The 25757-nt window shown below is 37.5% G+C and overlaps 1 protein-coding gene across 2 annotated transcripts in view; it reads left to right on the forward strand.

Moving 5' to 3' along the window:
* The window catches only part of SMAD1 (SMAD family member 1), a 58855-nt gene that overhangs the window by 16425 nt on the left and 16673 nt on the right, over positions 1–25757 (forward strand). For both annotated transcript variants that reach the window (XM_070757769.1, XM_070757768.1), the window contains exon 2: positions 14045–14628. In XM_070757769.1, the coding sequence (XP_070613870.1) occupies positions 14229–14628 (400 nt within the window). In that variant the 5' untranslated portion in view covers positions 14045–14228. The remainder of the gene's footprint in view (positions 1–14044; positions 14629–25757) is intronic.

Raw genomic sequence — 25757 nt, forward strand, 5'->3', positions numbered from 1 at the left:
TTAATGCATATTTGCCACTCGCAAGGGATGCTTTTTCTGGATGCTGCCTTCATACTCCTCAATGAATATGTATTTCCACAGCTATAAATTATCTCACCCATCATTTATTTGTACTTTTCTTTTCAGTAAAATTGATTGTGGGAGAACACACTGCAATGTCTCTAATTCCCTAGTGTAGTAATAAGAGAGAGATGGAAAAAATGGCCAAGATTTTAATTTTTTTAGCTTTGGTGAAACTGAGAAGGTGCTTCCCTGTTTGTCCTTCCCATATGTGTGTGTGTATGGAAAGAGATTTCCTAGATTTGCTGGAAAGAGATTTCCTAGTCCTTAAACTGATCCTTAATGTATATAAACTGTAGAAAATAATTCTGGTGGAGATATTCACATGTAACGAAGACATGTAGGAAAATTGAATTATTGATGGCGGTACAGCAACATAGGCAGTAATTACTATCCATTTTAAATGACTTTGCTATTAGCTTTATAAAAAGCTCAGTGTTTTTCACCTTTGCAGCAGAAGAAGTGGCAGGTAAAATTCTAATTCTCAAAAGAAAGGCACGAACTTTTAAACTGACAGTGATTATTTTCGAACCAAATTTCTCATTGCATTCCTGCTTAATGTGTGTAAACAGAAGGCAAGATCGGTCTAGGGAGTAGGTAAACTTGAATTAAGTTGTGCTGGTAATGCAGTGTAGCCTGTCTTGTCAAGTATAAGTGGTTTCTCTTGGTGTGTAATCTTGCAGGGCTAATGGAGGCATCATCCAACTTTATAAATAATGTATGCTGTGTATAATGTGGACTCTCTAGAGACTGCAGAGAGCATCATTACTAGCCTTTCCAACCTGCTGTAGATCTCAAATTGACTTACAGCAGTAAAATGCAAAGTGATACATCAGGATGACGTGAGGGGGTCAACTTGTGAGTGTTAGTTCTGTTATAATTAAATATATTAAGAGATCAAATATTAAAATTGTCTCATTGCCATTTATTTGTAGGCAATATAGGGGTGAAGATTTTTTAAAATACAAAGAGAAAATAATTTTTTCTGCAATACTTTTCTCTTTCATTGCCCAAAACAGAATAGGTAGTAAGTTATTAAGCAATAAACAAGAGAAAACCATTGAGTGACTACATGCATTTCTGAAAAGTTCCTGTATCTTAATTTTCCAATGGATTACCACATGTTCAATAGCTTTGTAATGCTAAAAATAGAACATCGGGGAACTTAGCTTTAAGTCCTTGGTCATCTATAGCAGTGATTTTCAACCTTTTTTGAGCCGCGGCACATTTTTTACATTTACGAAACCCTGGGGCACATTGAGCGGGGGAGGGGGGGCTAAAAAAAGTTTGGACAAAAAAAATCTCTCTCCCTTCCTTCCTCTTTCTTTCTCTCTCTCCATCCCTCTTTCTTTCTCTTCCTTCCTCCCTCTCTTTTTTGCTCTCTTTCTCTCCCTCCTTACCTCCCTCTATGTCTTTCTCTCTCTCCTTCCCTCCCTCTCTTTCTTTCTCTCTCTTGCTCTCTCTCTTGCTTTCTTTCTCTTGTTCTCTTTCGCTCTTTCTCTTGCTTTCTTTCTTTCTCTCTCTCTCTTGCTTTCTTTCTTTCTCTTTTCTTCTCTCTCTCTTGCTTTCTTTCTCTCTCTGAGCTTCGCGGCACACCTGACCATGTCTCGCAGCACACTAGTGTGCCATGGCACACTGGTTGAAAAACACTGATCTATAGGATTTAAGTTTAGCTTTTGTCTCTATCGACTGAGTTTGACTGAACTGTATACAGTATTTGAAGAGTTGCTGCAAGGGGATTAAAGTGCAGCAAATCTGCTAATGAAAGCAGCTTTGTCCTTAGGTAGATATTTTGTACTTAATTCAGATTCTGACTGCAACAAACTTCCTGGCAATTATGAAATTGTAGTATCAAATAACACACATGCAAAACTAAACTCTGTGTTAACGCTTTTGTGGATGCGGTTCAGTTTGTGGGCACTGGTAGATTCTTGTACGTACAACAGATCCATCAAGGTTTCTGCTAACCAAGAAAGATTTGCATCAACAGTAATTATGTGGGCCACTACAAATTTATTAATGAGTTTGGAAAAGAGAAAATTGAATTACCAGAAGTCCCCGGAATGTACTTTCCCTTGAATTAGGGGAGTTTGTTTTTCAGACTGGGTCAGGAAATGATCCTACTGAATGAAAGACGGAAATCTTTCTCCAACAGATTTCTTTCTGGTAAGCACGGGACTAATCCACATCCAGATTGGTATAAGATCAAAAGAATGAAAAGCTGTTCTGTCAGCTGCTTTAGCACATGTACAGCAGTTAAAGTTTTAGGGCAAAGCAGATGCAAGTTTAAGTCCATCCACAATCATGGAAGTTCACTAGTGACTTTAGGTCAGTCTTCCTCTCTGTCTAAATCAACATCAGTCACAAAACCATTGTATCTTTATACTCCTAGGAAGAAAGACAAAATATGGATATGTGAGTACAAAATAAAAGACATGTTTACTTATTTGGCTATGGAATCCAAGCTGTGCTATACAGTCAGCATCCTATGTGTGCACTCAGATGGGTGGTGTATAACCAAACATTCTTGAATTCAGTGCTTTATAAGATGATGAAATGTATTTCAAAGTATATGGAGGCTAACCAGGGGTGGGTTCTAACTCTGTGCGCATTGGGGTGCCACGCGGGCGCATGCTTCATGCTTGCGCATGCGCAGTGACAAAAATTCATAAAAGTCAAAAACAAGATAGCGGCACATGCACAGTGCTGAGAACTCGGCTTCCGCACATGCACAGAAGAATTTTTTTTAAAAAAATCACCCCAAAAAGATAGCGGCATCCACGGACTGACACTGACAGAATCGGCTCTGTGACACCACCAGCAGTTTTATAGAATGGGTGCAAAGTGGCAGGAACCCACCTCTGGGGCTAACATAGAGAAGGCCTGCTTCCTAGTCTATGACCCATTTTTTTGGGGGGGGGGGCATTATCCTCAGTAGGCCTTTCTAGATCTCTACTGAACAGATAGAATTACAAGAAGCCTCTAATATCTTTGGAGCTGCTCCAGTTGGGACTACTATATGATTTGCAGGTAGTCTTTGACTTATAACTACAATAGAGCTCAGAATTTACACCATTTGTCATGACAGTCATAGGTTGAGGCATCCATTTAACCAAACCACTGTTATGCCATTTTTTGAGTCTGTCATTAAGCAAACACCACAGTCACAATGTGAACCCATTGTACACTGGACCTTTTGGGGGGGGGGCGGAGAAACTGGAAACAAAATACTGGTTTGCAGCAAAAAAAGACAACAAACCCTATTTAAATTGCATTCATGTGCTCACAGGATATTACAAATAGCCATAAATCAATCTGGTTGCCAAACAACCAAAATACGACACATGACACCATTGACATTGTCTATGAACAGAGATTAGACTCTGTTCAGAAGTTACACTTAAAACTTTCAGCAGATTGATTTGGTGGCAATCATAGTAACTTGTCTTCCTTTCAGATGGTTTGCTGAAAGCCCTTTTTCCTATCCTACAATATTTATAATGTTTAAGAATCTGCAGCTTGAATTGTGTTTGACTCTTTATCAACCACATCTGTAATGTAATAAAATCCTAATACATATACATATTTATATATATAATTCTGAATCATATTCTATTTTTAAATGTATTTAGAAAATATGATTATTTTAATACAAGTACTTCACCAAAGTACCTCATCAAATTGGACTCCAGGATATCACATAATCCATTTTTTTAAACTACATAAATAAAATGAGTAGAGGATTTATCTGAGAGTTTAGACAGTTAAAAATGCTGAGTACGGTAAATGACTCCAAAGTAAGGCATTCTTGAAGGATAGACATTACCTGTTCTTGAACACATTCAGTAAAGCACAGACCACACCTTTAGGTGTTTTTTTCTGATGTTTAGTCAGAATCTATCTTCCTGTAACAAAGTTCAAGTCCTGCCCTTTGGAGAAATGGAAAATGGGACCTGTCTTTCTGTGAGCCATCCTTTCAGGGGGGGGGGGGGGGGGGGGTTTCTCAAGGCTAGTCAGGCCCATGCCCTTAACTTTCTTTTCATAGGAGTTTTTTCTTCCCTGATGGTATACTTGCCCTTTATTAAACCTATTTCAATTCCTTGTTTTGCTTTTGTTAAAATGTTGTACTCAAAATATTAAGCTACATTTTGATCACCATCAAAGGGAATGGTATTAAAAACCTTTTTTGTTGGGAGTTTCACTTCTGCTAATGCAGACTAAAGGTTCACATGTCTTTTTTGTAGCTAAATCAGACTGCTGAGTCATGGATTTGTAATGAGCTACTTTCAAAACAATTTTTTTTGACAAACCACTATTACAGTGCATTTGATTTTTATTTCTTAACCAAGAACCTCGCTTTGTTTGGTTACATTTCATTCTGTTACTTATAGACCTTTATACAATTATGTTTATTTTTTCTTCTTGTTTAACAGAACAAAATTTCACAGCGATATTGCATCTTTTGCAAATTGAATAAGCATTTCTATATCCTTTTTTAAAAAAAATAATTTTTGTTTATAAACTTCAAAAAATACATAAAAGAAAATGCAAACAAATAATACATTATACAAAATGAACCAAAACAAAAACATTTATATATACATTTATAATTTTAAGATTATTCTGTGGTACATATATCAACTATTATTTTAAACTTATTTACTATTTTTATCAATTTTCAATTGTCATAATTTACATCTAAGGATCTTAATTATGACATCTTTACTTTATATATATATATATATATATACTGTATATCTAACTATTGATAATTATTTATTTATTTATTTATTTATTTGTTATTTGGATTTGTATGCCGCCCCTCTCCGAAGACTCGGGGCGGCTCACAACAAGTGCAACAAATCATAAATAATCCAATTAATTAAAATATTTAAAGATTTAAAAAAACCCATATACTAACAGACACACACACAAGCGTACCATGTATAAATTAAACATGCCCAGGGGGAGATGTTTCAATTCCCCCATGCCTGACGGCAAAGGTGGGTTTTAAGGAGTTTATGGAAGGCAGGAAGAGTAGGGGCAGTTCTAATCTCCGGGGGGAGTTGGTTCCAGAGAGCCGGTGCCGCCACAGAGAAGGCTCTTCCCCTGGGGCCCGCCAACCGACATTGTTTAGTTGACGGGACCCGGAGAAGGCCCACTCTGTGGGACCTAATCGGTCGCTGGGATAATACAGTATTATGTTCATTTGTCTTTACAATCTTAATACTAATATTCTAATGCTTAATATGTTATATTTATTTTTTTCTGTCAAGCCTCTCATACAACAAATTCCATGTTTTATAATACAGTATTCTGAATTTTCTTTTTCTTTCATTTTTATAGTCAATTTATCTAGTTCTGTGCAATCCAAAATCTTTTTAATTATAGCATTTTCGGTCAGTACCCCTCCTTGTTTCCGGTATTGTGCCAGAATAATTCCTACGGCTGTATGTGTAATATATGTAATGTTATATAATGGTATTGTTTTTCTGTATTTCGGTCTAGCATTTCTACTGAAGCAGAACTAAGATTGAAAAGTCAGCATCTATTTTTGTGTACTATAAAGTACAAGTTCTGCCCTTTGGAGAAATGGAAAACTTTTACTGTGAGCAATCCTTTCAATTCTTTTTCAGATTTTTACTTTATCATACCTTATTGGATACCTCAGTTTGGTTTGATTAGCACTTTTGTTTCATTGCAGTAATAATCAAATGACAAAAATGTAAATACAAAAAGAACATATTTTAAAAAATACCCCCCTCCAAAGAACTATGAGGAGAAAACAAATTCACATATGGACATATCTTTAAAAAAAACAGAATAGGTAAATAACCGCAACTCTATTTTTAAGCAACAAATTAAAAACTTGCTCATAGAGAATCATATTGATAAGCCCCCCCCCATTTCATCAATAAAAAGCCAGTTTAAGAACTGAAATGAACATGTATTCTAAGATTTTAAGAAGGATTTTTTCAACAATGCAAAACAATAACTGACTGCAAACCAAGGTCTCTAAATCTGATATTTAAAATAAATGCTAATTTTAGGTACAGAATTGAACATTAGACTAATCAAATTAAATCATATGAACAATATCAGACTAAATGAAAGTCATGCCAACCCAAATTATATGTGTCAAAGTCCCTTCAAATAATTAATGGCTAGCATAAAAAGGATAGCCAATGTTAAGTATTCTCCATTGAGTAGTACCAAACTTTTTGACACCTTCACTTATTGCAATTTCTTATTGCTGCTGAAATATTTGCCTTTACATAATGGGATTCAAAATAGAATAGATTTGCTTTAACTCCTATTTCTGTTCTTTCAGTTTAAAACCTGGCACCTTTTTTTCTGGAAAAAAATGCATTTTGATCCCTTTTCCCTTGTTAAATTAAATTAAAAATGGTTTATGGAAGAATGCTGGGATATTTATGTTGCATCAACTGGTAGATAATAACTTAGTTTTTTAAAAAAAATCTCTTTTAGGATAAATATCATTTGTCATATTTAATAATATTTTCAGTTGTTATATGAGAAAAAATATTTCTGTGAGATCAAAAAGCCTGTACTCATCAGACTCCAAAAAATGCACTTATTACAAATAATTCTTAATAAATCTTTATTATAAATAACCTAATATGAAGACTTTAAATACTGGATAGAATAAAGCATTGAAGAGCCCCATTTTCCATAAGCAGTTGGAGAATGTTTTACCTTTAATATCAAAATCTTCTTAGATCCTAAATTATTATTTAGTATGTTTTGTTGAGTGAATGGTCGTTTTTTAAATTTTATCAGAGTTTTTAAAGTCTTTTTAGCCATATTAATTGGATTTTTAGATGTATTTGTTATGTTGTTTTGATATGTTGCGAGCCGCCTGAGTCCTCGGAGAGGGGCAGCATACAAATCCAAATAAATAAATAAATAAATAAACAAACAAACAAACAAACATATGTATCAACAATTATTTTTGAAGTATTAGACTCCGTTGTGTTTACACACAAAGGTATGAATAAATCACTGTTAATAAGTTTCAAAAAACAGGATATTGATTTATCAAGGTTTTGCAAGTATATTCAAAAACATTTAAGATGTCTTAAAAACATATTTAGAAATCTTTCATCAAAACTTTTCAATAAAATGTGTAATTTGAGAGATTCAAAAGGCACTAATGCAGACAGGTAAACGGAGGATAAAAAAATGATTTAATTCTGTATACTGGCAGATATATCAGTCCACCCTTTATTACCAGAATACAAAGTACTTTCTTGAATAATTTATTGAATTCAAGATTTGTTACATCTAAAATGTCTGAAATTCAGTAAGGAATTTATTCAGTCATAAATAAGATACTATTAGTCTGGCAAGGACTGTTCTCGCTAAATTTATGCTGACTTTTGATAATTACCAGATGATTTTTAAGATATTTGGATCCGCAGTAGAATTTTTTCAAGATTTCTTTTTGACTGGTTAGTACCGAATATAGTCCTCAATTTATGACCCAGTTTGAAATCCCTTCCCAATCATATGACTTTATTTAGGGAGCTCAGCAACTGAGTTGCATTTATAGCTGCTTGAAGTGCTCCATGGGACTGGACCACATTTTATGATAGTTCTGCTGAAAACCAGCATTTACTTGCGATTTTTGGCAAAGCTCCGTATGTTGAGCCATTGGTTTGCTTAACGACTGCAACATTCACTTAGCAACCACTGCAAAAAAGTTTGCAAAAGCAGGTTAGTCACATGCTTTATGATTTGTCGGGAGTTATGACCATGATGAGCAGGTTATATTGTGGTAACTCACGGACCTGTAGTTCTCAGCCACATTTGAGATTTCTAGCTGCAATGGACAGAAAAACTAGGGTTGACCTTGGGCGCTTCTCTCCGCTAACAGGCGGCCAAGCTAACTGCCTGAAGGATCCCAACATATCGCTGGGAGTTGAAGCATGAGTGTCATAGGAAAGATATCTCTGAGGACCACCGAAATTATCTCATGGATCATCCTCTCGCAATCCTCTCACTGCAACACATCCTAGGGTGGTACCCCTCTTTAAACTTAGATCCTACGCCACCAGCAGGGGGCATCAGAGTGTGTGACAAAGTGCAGGGCAACCAAAATGGCAGACATGGGGAAGAAGATAGGCAAGGCTTGAGGGTTGAAGCAAAGACCAGTGTAGCAGAGCAGGAAAGCGTAAGGTGCTTCTGTAATGACTGCATCTGGCATTACTAGAACTGCCATTGCTAAACAGTGTGATCATGCAATAAGTTCTGGTCCCAAAGGAGGTTGTAGGTTGAGGACTACTTGTAATATACTTTTACACTATACTGTATTAAGAAATCTTCCCATTTACATTGAGAAACTTAAGTATAAATACTACGGTACTTCTATTTTAAAATTCACAAAATGTTAAATCTATGAAGCCATTTTTTAAAGCTCTCTAGCTTGTACTATCAAATTACTTTCCTTTTATAAGGAATTATTTTTGAAGCATGGTATAATATCTAAGAAAACTTGAGAGAATCTAAACTGGGTAATATAGTATCAAATTACAGTATATGCATTTAGTTGTACTTATATAATGTACTTATATAGCTATATAAATTCAGGAGACAATCCTATTTTGTAAGATATACATTTTAAAATATGGTTCTTCTGGTTGATAGAACCATTTTTTTGGTGTTGGATATGTTCAAAATATGGTTAATAATATGGTTAATTTTCATTGTAGTTAAAGATGTATGTATTTATATCATTATTATTTATTATTTATTGGATTTGTATGCCGCCCCTCTCCGCATATATGTACTGTATGTATGTATTATCTGTTCAGAGATGCAACAGTTTTATATGCATGAGAACAAATAGGGGGAAACTATCAGCAGTGTATGGCTTACTATTTAACACTTGCTCATACTGGCATTTCATAAGGAAACCGTGAGCATGTCTAGTTCTGTCAGTATTCCAAACAGTTTGAAGATATGTAATGCAAATTTGATTAGAGACGAATGCACAAGTTATAGCTTGTTTTATTTCTCACTAAAAAAAAGGCTTTCAAAGTGAAAGAGAAAACTATGGGATTTTTTCCATCATATTTTAGTATGCTAGATCTTGGATTTAGGCTCAAGTGAATGAGCTTGGAGTAGGAAGCTTGAAGATGATAATGATGATAATAAAGATGATGATAATAATGACTATAATGACAATTCTGAAAATTTGGGAATCATAAAAAGGTTCTGATTTGGAGATTGCTTAATCAGAATATTGCCTAGAGTCTTTCAAGTTATAAAACAGAAGTGCAACCATAAAATTAATGGTTAATAGTATATTAAAATTAGATGCAGTCAGAGTCTAAGCGTACAGTTTATGTTCAGATACTATTAAGTGCTTGTATTTATATACTGTATAATAGACTCTGAATCAATGGGATATGGTTTTTTACCTTATCCAGTGGCTTGAAAGCAGCTATGGTGAACTGTAAACTAGAGTTTATAAATGGCAAGATTTTGTTAATGGAACTTTACCACAGAATAGTAGTAGTTTATCTGGTCGTATTTCCTATCTGGTCTGCCTGATAATCCTGGAATCCGAAAGTACATTTCTTCTCCCATCTTATTTATTATTAGATTTGTATGCCGCCGCTCTCCGAGAACTCGGGGCGGCTTCTTTACAGTCATCTCCTTTACAGTCTGAGAAACTAGGGAGGGTTTCTTTTTAAGCCTCTTGCTCTGTTCACTATCCAGCCGAGAGCTATTCTGTCTTTTATCTGACCATACCCTAGGAAGCATCTCTTCGCCTGTCTCCCAAGGTCATTCGCAAATGCCATTGCAGCAGTTCACTAATGACAAATGTCTGCCCCTTTTTTTCTTTGTTCCCCACCCGTTTTCACCTGTTTGCAATGGTCTACCTTCCTTACTCTTCAAATCATAAAAGGAAATGATTTTGGAATGGATAAAGAAATAAAACTCCCTGCCCTTCCTAAGTAAGATATTTAACAATTGGACAGAGTAGCGCGAGACCATGTGTTGGTCTGTAAAAGGATATGGCTTGTAAAGATGTTTCCTTTGAATGCTGGATGAATATGGATGTATTTCCGTTGCAGAAGATTCTGATGAAATTATGCAATTACAGCTGACCGGGCAGATCTAAATATAGATGGAAATGTCTGTTCTTTAGCCTGTGTGTTTCTTAATACACCTACACAGATTATGAGAAAACTGCTATTTTAAAAAAACAGATGTTTGTAATTGTTGCTGTCCAAAATGGGAATGGATTTCTGAAAAAGCAAAAGCTCAACCTATTCTGGCACTCCTTTCTGAAAATATTTGCTATTGTACTGTATTTTAAATTTATAAAATAGTAAATTTTGTTGTAAATTATAAACATTCTGAAAATATTTGCTGTTGTATCATATTTATATACTGAAGGAATTAATTACTAAGAATATAAATTGTGACTGAACTACTTATGCTAAGGCAGTAATTCCAAATTGAAATCTATAGGAATTACAACTCCATGCAAGACAGGAATTCTGGAAAGTATAGCCTGAGCCCATTATATAAGGGACAACTGGTTAGGAAAATTTGCCTTAGTACCATCTGCTCAGATGCTTGTGTGAGAAACTGGTCTTTATAACTGCAACTGCCAAAGCCATTATCTCTAGGTGCATTTGCACCATTGTTTCTGCAGTTCTAGACCAGGTATTACTCTTTTAAAAAAAAAATTCTAGTAATTGTAACATAGAAATTCTTACAATCCAATTCTTAGCACTTAAGATACCAGTGCATTTGTCTGTAGCATGGTTGATTGCCTCTGCTAAAGCTCTAGGTCAGTGATGGCAAACGGGTTTTTTCCTTAGGTGCTGAAAGAGCATAGGCGCATGTTATTGTGCATGCATGAGTGCCCACACCTATAATTCAATGCCTGGAGAGGGTGCAAACAGCTTCCCCCAGCCCCCTGGAGGCAGGAAACGGCCTGTTTCCCAACTTCTAGTGGGCCTTGTAGGCTCATGTTCCACTCTCCCCAGTCTCGAAACGCCCTCTCCCATTCCTACTGAGGCTCTCTGGAAGCCAAAAACGACCCTCCAGAGCCTCTGTGGAAGCCAAAAATCAGCTGGCTGGCACATACATGCATATTGGAACTGAACTAGGACAACGACTTGTGTGCCAGCAGATATAGCTCCATGTGCCACCTATGTGCCATAGGTTTGATATCACTGCTTTAGGTCTAGGAGAGTGATGGTGAACTATGGCATGGGTGCCACAGGTGGCACGTGGAGCCATATCTGCTGGCATGCGAGCCGTTGCCCTAGTTCAGCTCCAATGTGTATGTATGTTCCAGCCAGCTGATTTTTGGCTCGCATAGAGGCTCTGGGAGGGCATTTCTGATTTCCAGAGAGCCTCCAAGGGGATGGGGAGGACGTTTTTGCTCTCCTTTGGCTCCAGGGAAGCCTTTGGAGCCTGGGGTGGGCAAAACATGAGCTTACTGGGCCCAGCAGAAGTTGGGAAACAGGCTGTTTCCGGACTCCAGAGGGCCTCCGGGGAATTGGGGAATTGAATTGAATTTATTAGATTTGTATGCCGCCCTTCTCCAAAGACTTGGAAGCTGTTTTCGCCTTCCCCAGGCATTAAATTATGGATGTAGGCACTCGTGCACACACTCTTTTGGCACCAGAGGGAGAAAAGGTTTGCCATCACTGGTCTAGGGTAACCCTTGGCAGCTCTTTTCAGATATCCCATTATCCTTCCCTGTCATGGCCAATGGATAAGGATTTCTTTATGCAGTTTTGTAGCAAACTTGAGTAACCCAATTTGTTTGTTGGTATATGCCGCTAGACTTCTTAATCCTGTGGCCTAATTTAATTGAAGGAATTCCTTCATGAATGCTATGCTCATAAACTGGGGGTTGCCTCCTCCTTCCTAACAAGTTAGACTGGGTTTTCTTCATTTACATATAGTATACTTTAAAATTGACATTTCTCCTTTTCTTTCCTGCAAGTCAGCTTTTCCAACTTAACTGCAGTAAATAACAAATGCTGAAAACTCTTCAAAATGTTTTGCTTTCCACACGTCCATTATAGACATGTTTTGATCTCAATAGGATTCACTTGGATGGTTGTACCTTTTGACACTACCCTAACATAAATGATTTAGATTACCCCAAGAACGTCTCCAAGTATCAATGTCAGAATATCAGGGGCCTGTACTTTCCTGCTTTTTCCCTGTTCTTTAAAGACTGGAACATCAGTCATCTGGCACGTCACTGGTTCACTAGGCTTTTTTGAATATGTGTTCAGCCAAACCATTTGTTAGTGCCTTCAATACTCTAGGATGCATCTGGCTCCAGAGATTTAGACTTCTTGAGAATAAATACTTTCTTATTATGTTGCCTCTAAGTTATACTGGTCTTCTCTAATGAACATAGATTTTTCTCACTAAAGTAGACTTAATTTCAACAGTCTACTCGATTGCTTTTTTCCTTTAAAAAATTATCATTGTCTTAGACTAGTTATACTATTTTGGGGGTGGGGCCTTCTGATTTTTTTTATCGCACCTTTAATGTTTTTACAAATAACTCAAAGTGATTTTTATCTATTTATCTATCTATCTATCTATCTATCTATCTATCTATCTATCTATCTATTATCTATCTATCTATCTATCTATCTATCTATCTATCTATCTATCTATCTATCTATTCAATTTCTGTGTATCCAACACTCCTTCCTCCTCCTCCTGTTTTCTCCATAACAGCTGCCCTGTGAGGTGGGTTGGGTTGAAAAAGAGTGACTGGCCCAATGTTACCCAGATGGCTAAGGAAGGACTAGAACTCACAGTGTCTGACCGTGTAGTATGGCATTTAATATGTAATTTAGTATGCCTTAAATGTATTGGGAAAGTTTTCTGAGCAACGAGGTTGTGTTAGAACTCATTAAAATTAAACATCAAAGTCATTCAACTGTTTATATATCTCCTATCCTTAAACTACCTTATTAAAAGTCTTCTTGTTGCTTGTTTGTAATTTTCAATTGGTCAAGATCGGTAAATGTAGGAAGGGAGGGAGAAGGAGTGGAGATATAGGAAGAGGGAAGGGAGGAAGGAAGGAAGCAGGGAGGGAGAAAAAGAAGAAGGAGGGAGAGAAGGAAGGAAGAAATGAAGGGATATTTCCAAAATTCAGTGGAGAAGCCAGGAAATCAGAAATTTCTCCACTTCCCACTGATGTTTTTGGCTTCTTATAGTCATTCTGTTTCTCTATTTCAGTAAGAAAATATTTCTGAAACAATACCTAAATGGGTCACAGGTTGTCTAGTATCCCAGCATATACAAAGATTGAGTTTCTGAAAAAAGCAGTATAAATCCTTGTTAAGCCATTTTTTTCTTTTTGGAGTAAGAGTCACTGACTGACTGACTGACTTGACTGAATATAATTCTTGGCTAGCTGGATCTTTAAAACTTAGTGGCTGGTTCATAACAAGTAACAATATAATAAAATTTATTTTTCATAATTACGAGTGGCAGTTTTATAACTGTATATAGCTAAACTAAAAAGTTAATATTTGTTCAGGCTGTTACAGTTTATTACTGTTGACTATCAATTCTATGAACAAATTTGGGTGTGGAATATCACCCATCAATGTGCTGAATTGCTAACAAATTATTCAGACTAATTAACTGCTGATCAACTTCAAAGATTGATAGAAATCACATTATTTACTTTTAACTCTTTCAGCTATCTAAACTAATAAAAACTGTTTTGAAAGAGGCATTGGCTCTTAGAAAAATTGGCTTTTTTCACAGTACAATAGAACTAATATTATATTATCAATCTTCACTTTGTTCAGTAATAATAAAAAAATGTCCTGAGTCAGAATTTTGCTAATGAAGTAGAAAATATTTGCTGTCGATATTGGCAAAGTTATATTGTTTTAACAGAACTTGTTTCATTTCTCTTTCCTCCTCCCCACCCCAATTTTATGTTCTGTAGGTACCTGGCTAAGACCTGGAACCCCTGAAGACATCTATCAGACTGGAATATTGGGTTCATATTGCAAGCATTCGGAATTGGGAAAGATCATCTGAATTTATTCTGGATAGTTGTTGGAAGGAGCTGTAGGATTTTTTTAAAAACATAGAAATTGTGTTCCAATATTTCCTTCTAACTAATCACTATGAATGTAACAAGTTTGTTCTCCTTCACAAGCCCAGCTGTAAAAAGACTGCTGGGGTGGAAGCAAGGGGATGAAGAGGAAAAATGGGCAGAGAAAGCTGTTGATGCCTTAGTTAAAAAACTGAAGAAGAAAAAAGGAGCAATGGAAGAGTTAGAAAAAGCATTAAGTTGCCCCGGTCAGCCAAGCAACTGTGTTACCATTCCTCGTTCCTTAGATGGCAGGCTTCAGGTTTCTCATCGCAAGGGGCTTCCCCATGTAATTTATTGCCGTGTGTGGCGCTGGCCCGATCTTCAGAGCCACCATGAACTTAAACCACTGGAATGCTGTGAGTTTCCCTTTGGTTCAAAGCAGAAGGAAGTCTGCATTAATCCCTATCATTACAAACGAGTGGAAAGCCCAGGTAGGAAATTTCATTATACATTCATTTCCTCTTCTTTCCCTACTTACAATTACTTTTAAGAAGTCCATTGTACCAAGTGGGATTAATTCAACGGGGGAGGAGGGAGATTTTACTTTTCCTATTCTACCACCACTAAAGCAATAATGTTAACAATGTATTATATTTATATTTCTTAAAAGTACTCAGGCAGTGGCTGGAATTGGTAGCATGATAGCAATAACACAAAACAGTTTGACTATCTGAGCTTGTTTTTTTTTTCCTTGCAGATATTTTATTACCCAAACTAGGTAACATCATCAGTGTTAATAGGGAGTGGGGTTTTACCCTCCTTTAATATTCTAGTGTAGTGATGGTGAACCTTTTTTTCATCGGGTTCCGAAAGCACATGTACGTGTGTTCTCGCGCATGCGCGAGTGCCCACACCCATAATTCAATGCCTGGAGATGGCAAAAATGACCTCCTCTGCTCCCCCAGAGGCCCTCTGGAGTCCTAAAACAGCCCATTTCCCAACCTCTGGTGAGCATGGTAGGCCCATTTATCACCCTCCCCAGGCCCCAGAGTCTTCTCTGGAGCCTGGGGGAGGGCAATAATACCGTCCCCCACCTCCCCAGAGACGCTCCAGAAGCCAAAAATGCCTTCCTGGAGCTTACGGGTGAGCCGAAAATCAGCTGGCCAGCACACACATGCACATTGGAGCTGAGCTAGGGTAACGGCTTGCGTGCCAGCAGATATGGCTTCGGGTGCCAACAGGGCAAGCCATCACTGTTCTAGTGGCTTGACCTGTCAGGGTTACTTGGAGTGGCAGTTCATTTCAATTTTCTCCCACCTTCCTTCCCTCCCTCTCTCCCTCTCTCTCCCTCACCCCCCTCACCCCCTTTGACTTCCTTTTAAAGTTTCCGTAAGATAGTTATGACAATTATCTTGTGAGAAAGGAAATGGAAACATGAAAGCACCAATATATGATTTTCATCGTACCTTTTGCTGAGTTTGAAGTGAAATTGCTTAGGTGAGATAGCGCCTTGAGCAAATTAGATTTGGGTGCATCCGTTCTTTAAACATCTGTTGCACTTCATTTGGGAGAAAGTCTTTTCTGAGTTTACAGAAAAAGGCTATATAAGACATATTTAGCGAGTTCTTGTTCGTGATGTATTTTTGGTTTATAAGAAATTATATCCACCAAATTAATGAGCGAAACTTAGTCACATGATGTCTGAAGATTTGAGGCAAGTTGGCAAATAATACAAAGGAACTGCTTTCTCTATCGTCAGATTTAAAGAACTGTATTATAGGTCACAACAGTAAGGAAGTCGCTTGAATTGTTGAAGCATTGTTGTTACTATATTTCTGAAACTGAGAGGAGAGACTGTTAGTCTTTGAAAGCAGTCAGTAGTCTGGTAAGTCAGCTGGAAATTGAAACAGATAGAATCCGGTGAAACTTAATGGGCAATTCAAAGCTTGGAGAGGCCATCCTTTGTCAGACTACTTCCTGATAGAGTGCTGCACATATGTGGTAATAGGAGGAAGAAGAAATGATGGAGGAAGCTTGCCATCAGTTGGCAAACACTCCCACACAATTGTCGGAAAGAAAGGCCTTGCACCGGCATTTCTGTAACAGCCAGCTGTCATTGACTGCATGAAACTATTTTTGTGCTATGTATACAAAAGTATGGAAGCTTAAAGATTATGCCAAATCTATCCGGCACATTAAATGGGCTTTTGTATCTGAAGTAAGCATAAGCTCCAATAAAAGAAATAGGAAAAACGTAAGTTTAAAGGATGCAATGAGAACATCATCGTTCATTCCGCACTATTATAGTTGATTCTAATTTTAATGTCTTTGTTTTGTAAAGTTTTTAGCAGGCCTTTCTATCCAAAATACTTTATATGGTTTACAAAGCAGAATACATTTTTCAATTATTCAGGCACTTATGTTCTTCCCATGTCATATATCATACACTATATTTTAAGTAGATGGGTAGTATCATGTATAAATCCCAAATAATACTCTGTTTTTAACATTTTTAGGCTATTGGTACAATGAATAAATTTAGGTGTTGCCCTACCTGCATTGCTTTTCTTTAAATATTTCTATTACAATTTTAAAAATAAAGAGAAAAGTCAAGAGAAATTAATATTTAGAATAAAGAAAAGAAAGTAGTAAAATAAAAAACAAAGGCAAAAGTACAGAAAAAGGAAAGAAGATATAAAAAATGAACTATGACTTTCTTTTATATGAATCATAACTGTAAATTAACTTCGTACTTTATGTTCATAGCACAACTTTCATTTTTAATCTATTTCATCTATCTATTAAAAGTATACATTATAAATTGGGGTGCTTTTTTTTCTACTTCACACATAGAATCTATACAGAGTTTTCCATTAGCAACAAACTTAGTTAATGCCTTTTCTATGGTGAAAGATGTTAATTTCTTTCGGGATTGGGCAGCATAGAAGTCGAATAAATAAATAAATTTGATTATTCCAGCAAATCTTATCTTCTTCGCCGTCAATTTCTGCATTGTGGGTAATGCCAAGTCTTTCCACCGTTATGGCATCTAAAAAGAATTTATGCACTTGTTTTTCATTTGTGCTATTCCAAATACTCTAGAAAGTCCCACACAATTCAGATATAGTCTTTAACTATCTTTTAGGTAAAAAATAATAATAATTCATTAATCTTCATGAATAAATTCTTGCAAGATTATTTTCAGTCTGTTCAGCGAGAATCATTGTGAATAAGTTAAAATAATTCAATAATAATAATGGTTTGTATTTTCTTGTAAAGTTAAATCTTATCCCTTTTAGCCATTAGTGCTATACAGCAGCGTCGGGAATGTCGCGCGGTTCAGTTGGTTACCTCCAGGCAGTTGCACCAACTTTTTCTTTCCCCGTGGCGGCTCCGGCGGCTTCCCTTCACGTGACATTCCTGACGCTGCTGTTGCTCCTCGAAGGGAAGCCGACAGAGCCGCCACCGCCAGGGGAAAAAAAATTGGTGCAGCTGCTTTTAGGTAACCGACTGAACGCTGAGGAAAGTAGCCCCCACGAAGCTGCCGGTATTGTAGCCAGCCCTACCCTTCCTGCTGCGTAGAGAAGTTACAAGGTAGAGACTGGAAGGCTATTAAGAGGGCGGCCAGGAGGGGCGTTCCGACTCCCATTCCCTCTCACCTCGTCCCTCAGATCTTACATTTCGGATAGAAAACAAAATTTTCTGTTCAGTATCCGAATTTTTGTTCGGATACTGAAGCAAATTTTTGCAGAAAATTTTGTTCGGTATCCGAAATGTACGAGAAAGGAAGCGTTCGAAAACCGAGGTACCACTGTATGTCCTTTACACAAGTTGCAATATTACGGATACAGTGTTTTTATAGCCACATTATCCATTAATGAATGCCTTTCTCTTGAAAGTTTCAATATTATTTTCTTTCCCTTTCCTTAATTTACCATATTTTTTGGAATATAAGATGCACTCCTCCCCCTCCCCCTCCCAAAAGAGGGTGAAAATTTGGGTCCGTCTTATAAACTGAACATATCCAAAAACACAAGGCACAGAGGAAGCAATGGTCTGTGGCAATCCCTGCAGCCTGGGACAGCTGATTGGGGGTGTTCTGGGAGGCTGATCCACCTGCCAATCAGCTGTTCCTTCTGGATCAGGCTGCAATAATGTGCTTAAGCTGATCTGACTGTTTGCTGCAAAGACTCAGCCTTTGCAGCAGCAATCACATCCAGAAAACACACACAATTAACTGATTCAGCAGGATTGAATAACTTCTCTTTTTATATAATATAACACATGAAGTAAATATACAGTACCAAAAACAGGTTTTCCAGTGGGCAAAACACAAGCAGAGGAGTTTCAGTTTCAGTTTTGAGCAGCAGACTAGTTTACAGCTCAGCACAGACTCAGAACTGCATAGCCAAACCATTCCCAGGCTCCTTGTTTGTTTTTGTTTGTTTTGTTTTATTGGATTTATATGCTGCCCCTCTCCGAAAACTCGGGGCGGCTAACAACAATCATGAAAATATACAATAAAATCCAATACTAAAAGCAAATTAAAACCCCTTAATATATAAAAACCAAACATACATACAAACATACCATGTATACAGTTGTAACGGCCTAGGGGGAGAAAAAAAAGTCTTAATTCCCCCATGCCTGGCGGCAGAGGTGGGTTTTAAGTAGCTTACGAAAGGCAAGGAGGGTGGGGGCAATTCTAATCTCTGGGGGGAGTTGGTTCCAGAGGGCCGGGGCCACCACAGAGAAGGCTCTTCCCCTGGGTCCCGCCAAGCGGCATTGTTTAGTTGGCGGGACCCGGAGAAGACCCACTCTGTAGGACCTAACTGGCCACTGGGATTCGTGCGGCAGAAGGCTGACTCCATCCTTGTTGCTCACACAGCAAATATTGTTTCAGTTTACAAACAGCCCTCAACTCTCTCATACACTGACAGGATACTAGCCAGATGAATACCGATGGGATGCTGATAGGCAGAGGCAGAAACTAAGGTGCATCTTATACTCTGAAAAATAGGTATATATTAGCCATTTCCCTGGGTTTGCAAATTCAATTTTTTTGCTTTGTTTGGTCCCCCCCCCATTTTTCTTACTGTTAACATTGACAGCTGTTACTCTTAAAAATAATTTAAGAATAAATACTTATCCTCTGATGATTACTTTAATTTTTCTTTTCTTTTTATCTCATCCAAAATAGCCTACTTTTTCCCATGGTTCTTCTTTTTAAGTTTAATATTATGTTGCATGAAATAACCTCATGGTATCTTTACATGCATCCAAAACCCATTTTTAAATCAGTATCATTAGATTGCTTTTAAAAAGTACTATTTTTAATAGTACTTCACTATTGCTTCTTTATGTAACATTGTTTCATTTAATTTCTATCTAAAAGAAATAGAATTCCTTCCATAAACCAAACTTAGGGGGTTATGAGCAGAAAAAGTTTCATAAAATTTTCACTTTAAAAATCTTAATACATAGATCAGGGATCCCCAAACTTGGCAACTTTAAGACTTGTGGACTTCAACTCCCAGAATTCTCCAGCCAGCTGGTTGGAGAATTCTGGGAGTTGAAGTCCACAAGTCTTAAAGTTGCCAAGTTTGAATACCTCTGACATAGATGATTTGAAACAGATCCTTTTGGTGCTACAGTTATATTGCACATGGAAGTAATGAGCAAGTTACTCTATTTATTGAACTAATATGTGAAACTTTATGCAATGTTTCATATTAATTGGATCCAGACATTATTTCTGAATTACTTTAGCAGTTTGATGGTATTGAAAAACCCAACAATTTAAGCTCTTCATAAATTGTTTGAATGTTTGCGTGTTGTGCAATCAAATATTGAAGAAACCAAGTGTCCAGGAATATATAGAAGAACAGAAAATCTACTTGAAAATACATTTGTGCCATATTAACTTTCCTTCCACATCAGAGGACAACTTCTCAGATTTAAGACAATAGTGCATTTTTAAAAAGAGGTCTGAGAACAGATTGATTCTAAAATCTCCGTGCTTGTTAACTTGGAATTTTGCAAATCTTGCACTTTTATTTATTTAATACTTATATCTCACTTTTCATTCAGTAGTTCAGTGCAAAATATTTATCACTCTTTTATTATTACTCACAGTAACCAACATATGTAATTTGAATACAGCAGTTATCTGTTTTTCTTGTGTATATTAATAACTGATAGCATTTTACAAACTTATGCCTTTGCCCAATTAGAATGAAACAACACTAACATATTTGATATTATCAATAAGTTTTCATCCCAATTCATTTAGAAACAAAATTAAGAAAATTATACCAGAATACCTATATGTTGACTTTTGCTTGTTGTTCTTTGCATTTACCTAGTTGGCCCTTAGAGGAATGAATTTTCTGCCCTTGAAGTAAATTAATTTAATTTTCTGATGGATTACAAAATTAAAATTCCTGAATTAATCTTTCTAAAATGTTTAAAACCAGTTTCTCAGTTATAATATCAGTATTAATCTTCAATAAATCCAAGGGTGAATCTGCTCATCATACTAAATAATATGTACAGATTTTGACATGATTTCACATATGATATGAAGTCAGTCAGTTGGGGCTTATTCAACAAACTATGGCATATATTTAAAAAGACCTCCAATCTTCTTAAAAACCAAGAGGAAACTTTCTGCCATACAAAACCTTCCCATTACAAAAAGAATATGAAGAGGAAAGATGGACTAAGAAATACTTAGTAATTCTTTGTCTTTGTCATTTGGTACCATTTACAGATATCTGTAAATCTGTTAATTATTTTATGTTGATGAATTATGCTCTCTTACTTGGATGTGGTTTGTAATTTAGTGAAACAGCTTGGCTTTTCAGAGAGGGAGTGATTATTTTAGCCTCAGTTTACACTGAATTTAACAGGGTGAGTTATAACTAGCCCTTTTAGCATATTATGAAACTTCTTGGGCACATTTTTGTAGGACATATGTTAGATTATATGTGTGAATGTGTAACCTACCTAAAGACTACAAGTGGACTTTCTGTGTATTTATATTGGTTGCCTAATCACCATTTTAAGCAAAATTAAAATGGGGTGGAGGACGTATTTGCGTGGTCATGTTGAAGTTTAACATAAACACAGCCGATGAGATTAAAATTTATTTCATGAAAATAGGTTCCTGGGGTAGAAGTTTCTTTGAACTTTGTGGGACGCGGAGGGAGGGACTTCTCCCTTCCGCAAACCTCCAGGAAGCCAAGCATGACGTTTGTCCCAAATTCTGAGGGAGCTTGGCTGAGGGAGAAAAAGAAGGCACAAATCCCGCCTCAAAAAACTCAAATTCCTTGTGAAAGAGAAGTACAGTGGTATCTCATGATACGAACCCCTCATCTTCCGAACAACCCAAGATACGAACCCGGGGTTCAGAAATTTTTTGCCTCTTGTTACGAACTTTTTTCTTCTTACGAACCTCTTCTTACGAACCCGCCGCCACCGAGAAACCTCATAGCCCGGCTGTCGCTTTTTGAAACAGCGGGGGGCTTCTCAGCGTCCTCCTGAACCCGAACGCCAAACCCGAACTTCCGGGTTTGGCGTTCGGGAGGCCGCCGAGAAGCCCCCCCGGCTGTTTTAAAAGGTGACAGCCGGGCGGCGGGGCTTCTCACCGGCCTCCCGAACCCGAACTTTTGCCGAACTTCTTCCTCCATTCTTGCCTTGGAGGCGAGAGCTTCCCGAAACTGTTTCTGATCCTTGGGGGACCTCACCTGTTTTCTTTCCTGCCAGTGGAAGGCAACCTGCAGAGAGAAGGTTCGCTCGGTGGCCTTACCTCTTCAGCCTGTTTTCTCTCTTCAAGCAGATCGAGTGGCTTTTGCTGTGGCGCAGTTGCTCCAGTGGCTTTGGCTTCTTCTCTGGGTCTGCCTTTCTCGGACCCTCCTCAGCTGGCTGCATTAGTATGGCTGACAGTATCGAGAGGGCAAGCCTGGCCGGTCGCTGGCTTTGCTGCCAAAGCCCCTCAAGCTGGGGAAACCCAGCCGGCAACATGCAAAGGCTTGCTGGTTGCAGGGAAGGAGATTTGAATCGGTTCAGTTTGGTGAACCCATTCAAATCATCCCTACCGCCTTGCCTGAGCTGGGCCAAGGTGGTTGAATTTCACCCTGATGCACTCATGCGTATACAGTGTTCCCTCGATTTTCACGGGTTCAAACTTTGCGAATAGCCTATACCACAGTTTTTTTAAAAATATTAATTAAAAAATACTTTGTGGGTTTTTTTCCTATACCACGGTTTTTCCCATCCGATGATGTCATACTTCATCACCAAACTAATAATTTTTGAAAAATAAATAACAAAAAAAATTATTGTTAATAAATAATTATGTTTATAAATATCAGGATCACTAAGTGCCTTATTCAATGGTGAGTACCAGTAATAATGGTTGTTAAGGGAATGGGAGATGGTAATTTAGGGGTTTAAAGTGTTAAGGGAAGGCTGGTGATACTGTCCATAGCCAAAAATGGTGTATTTACTTCCGCATCTCTACTTCGCGGAAATTCAATTTTCGCGGGTGGTCTCGAAACGCATCCCCCGCGGAAATCGAGGGAACACTGTATACTGTATTTATGTATTTATACATTTGTGTCATAAGTGTATTTGTCATTTTAATTGAAGTTGGCAAGATGGGCATTGTGCAAGATTTTTGTACAATGCTCATCTTGTGTTTGTAATTTTGTAATGTCAGAGAGATCTTTGTATGCATCCAGTAATATTAACTGATATTATTTGAAAGCCTGTATTATACATGAAACAAAATCATAAAGTTTTTTTAAAATCTATGATTTCTTAAACAAAATATAATCTGGTTCACACATAACACTAAATAATAATGTGTGGTTTTTGCATATCATACTAGGTAAAACAGCATAGGTGGCCCATATATTAGATCTGGTTTTTGTCTCAGATTGTTGAAATGTGATTTGAGGATCAGGGACATTAATATGTGTCTGTTGTCACAGTGTTTCTAGATCCCTAATCTAGTGTCCTTCAGTTCCATTGGAAGCAGTTTTCTAAATTCCTAGCTTGCATACCCACCAGTTGAGGATTTTGGAAGTTCATATTTGGAAAATACAGAGCTCCAGAAGATTGCTTAAGTCCAGAATACAAAGTGCTCTATAGAGTGCACTAGAGCATTTTCTTTAGACTAGGCAAGAGTTAACACCTCTACAGCTTTACCCTCCAGGGGCTCACAGCCTCTCCAAAGAGCAGATGTGGGCCTCTTGTTTGCTTTGTGGCAACAGGTGTGCTTGGCTGAATACAGCAGAAGTCTCATGCTGTCTCTTCAATTATATCTCTTCCCCTGGGCTGGCAGCAATTTCTGAAAATCAGCATTCTCCCCTGCTATGTGCATTTTTAGCCCTTCATTTTTTAGAGTGAAGATTCTGATTAAACCATAAGCAATGGTTTAACAAATGGTTAGATTCACACGTGGTTGGGGTCACTCGTAATGTTCAGCGAAATTCAGAGAAAATATATTAGCCTAGCTTATGAAATGGTTCATTAGAGCAGTGTTTTTCAACCAGTGTGCCGTGAGACATGGTCAGGTGTGCCGCAAAGCTCAGAGAGAGAAAGAAAGCAAGAGAGAGAGAAAGAAAGAGAAAGAAAGCAAGAGAGAGAGAGAGAAAGCAAAAGAGAGAAAGAGTGAGCGAGCAAGCGAGAGAACAAGAGAGAGAGAAAGAAAGCAAGAGAGAAAGAAAGAGAACAAGAGAAAGAAAGCAAGAGAGAGAGAAAGCAAGAGAGAGAGAGCAAGAGAGAAAGAAATCAAGAGAGAGAGAGAAAGACAGAGGGAGGTAAGGAGGGAGAGAGAAAGAGAGCAAAAAGAGAGGAAGGAAGGAAGAGAAAAAAGAGGGATGGAGAGAGAAAAATAAAGAGGAAGGAAGGGAGAGAAAGAGGGAGGGAGAAATAGAGCGAAAGGGAGGAAGAGAGAGAGATAATTTTTTTGTCCAAACTTTTTTTAGCCCCCCCCCGCCCCGCTCAATGAGCCCCAGGGTTTTGTAAATGTAAAAAATGTGCCACAGCTCAAAAAACGTTGAAAATCACTGCATTAGAGCATGCATATATAGAAACTTTTTTTCGAAGATGCCATAATGGCACCCATATCAATCTCTTAGGCCTGGCCATATTAAACACTATGCCCATTTCAGGGCCTGAACCACTCTTCCCATTTATTACTATATTTTTAAGATGTACCAAACTATAAGACGCACCTTAGTTTAGGGGGAGGAAAATAGGGGGCGGGGGAAATCTACCTATCAGGTATTCATCTGGCTAGCGTCCTTAATGTGGTCAGCTTCAGCACATTATTTTATCCCCTGGTTAGGGCTGAAAAAAATCTTCAGAATGAGTAGCAATGAAAAAATCCTGCAAGCCAGGAAGATTGTTAGCACCTTGTTAGGGCTGAGGAAAAAAGCTTTTAAAAAGCTACATTCTGAAAAATACGGTAATTCTTCTGACTGCATACCTTGTTTTAAGGTTTTAAGTAGTCTTACCCAGATCTTTGCAATTTAGTTTTTTTTTATGAAGGGGAAAACATGATGCTTCCCAGCATAATAATCAGGCCTAAATTGACGCCATTAAGTGCATGAGATATTATGGGAAATGTATGCTAGGAGTGATGCTTTCCCTTCTTTCTGCCCTTTGTAGTTTATATGGAGAATCCAGTGTCTTTTGCTCCTGGAAAACCTCATTAGAAAACCAAAAGTGGCTGCAGATTTTCATCTAGTTTTTGTAGCATGAAGCACGTGGCTGATACTCATCCAGCTTTTATAGAAACTTGATAAAAATGACATGACTCGAAATGTCTTGCATGCCTTTGCTTAAATCAGAGATCTTCACACTTGTCAACTTTAAGATGCTGGCTAGAGAATTCTGGGAGTTGAAGTCCACAAGTCTTAAAGTTGCAGGTTTGGGGACCCCTGGCTTAAATGTTAGATAACTGGGAATATTTGACTGTTCACTATGATGCAGTATTGCTAGGTCTCAGGAAATACACATGCTGTCATCAGTCTTCCTTGGTGACTTGGAATAAATTCTTTTGTCTCAGCCCAATCTACCCAGGTGGGTTTTTGCAGATAAAAAATTGGAGAAGAAAGCACTATGTATATTGACTCAAAAAGAAGGAAAATAGGATATAAGTCATGTATAATGGAATAAGCCTAAACCTGAACTGTGCTAGATTTAATCCAGAAGGTTCAATTAGCACTTTTAGTAGCTAAAATTAAATTCATGGATGCCCATACCCAATACTTTGCATGTATTAAAGACTGGCCTTTTGATATGTTTCTTTAGATTTGGGAGGTAAAAATGAGGGCAGGGAGGGTAAGTTATCTTTGCTATTCTTCTCAGTTGTGAATCAGCGCAGCCTCAGTACTCTCTGTGCAAACCTAACCATCTTTCTCCCAGTTGCCGTGAAAAATAAACTTCTAGCTTTGGGACCCTGGCAGTTGCTGCATCCAGCAAAAATTTAAGTTATGTGGTAACTAAACACAAGGAAATATTTTTGCTTAGTCCTGCTTGTTCCTAAAATAAGGCTTCTCCATTAACTGCAAGTGAAATTATGATTGTACAGCTATAGAGTGTACTT

Source organism: Erythrolamprus reginae, chromosome 7 (assembly GCF_031021105.1).
Source record: "Erythrolamprus reginae isolate rEryReg1 chromosome 7, rEryReg1.hap1, whole genome shotgun sequence".
NCBI classification, from domain to species: Eukaryota; Metazoa; Chordata; class Lepidosauria; order Squamata; family Dipsadidae; genus Erythrolamprus; species Erythrolamprus reginae.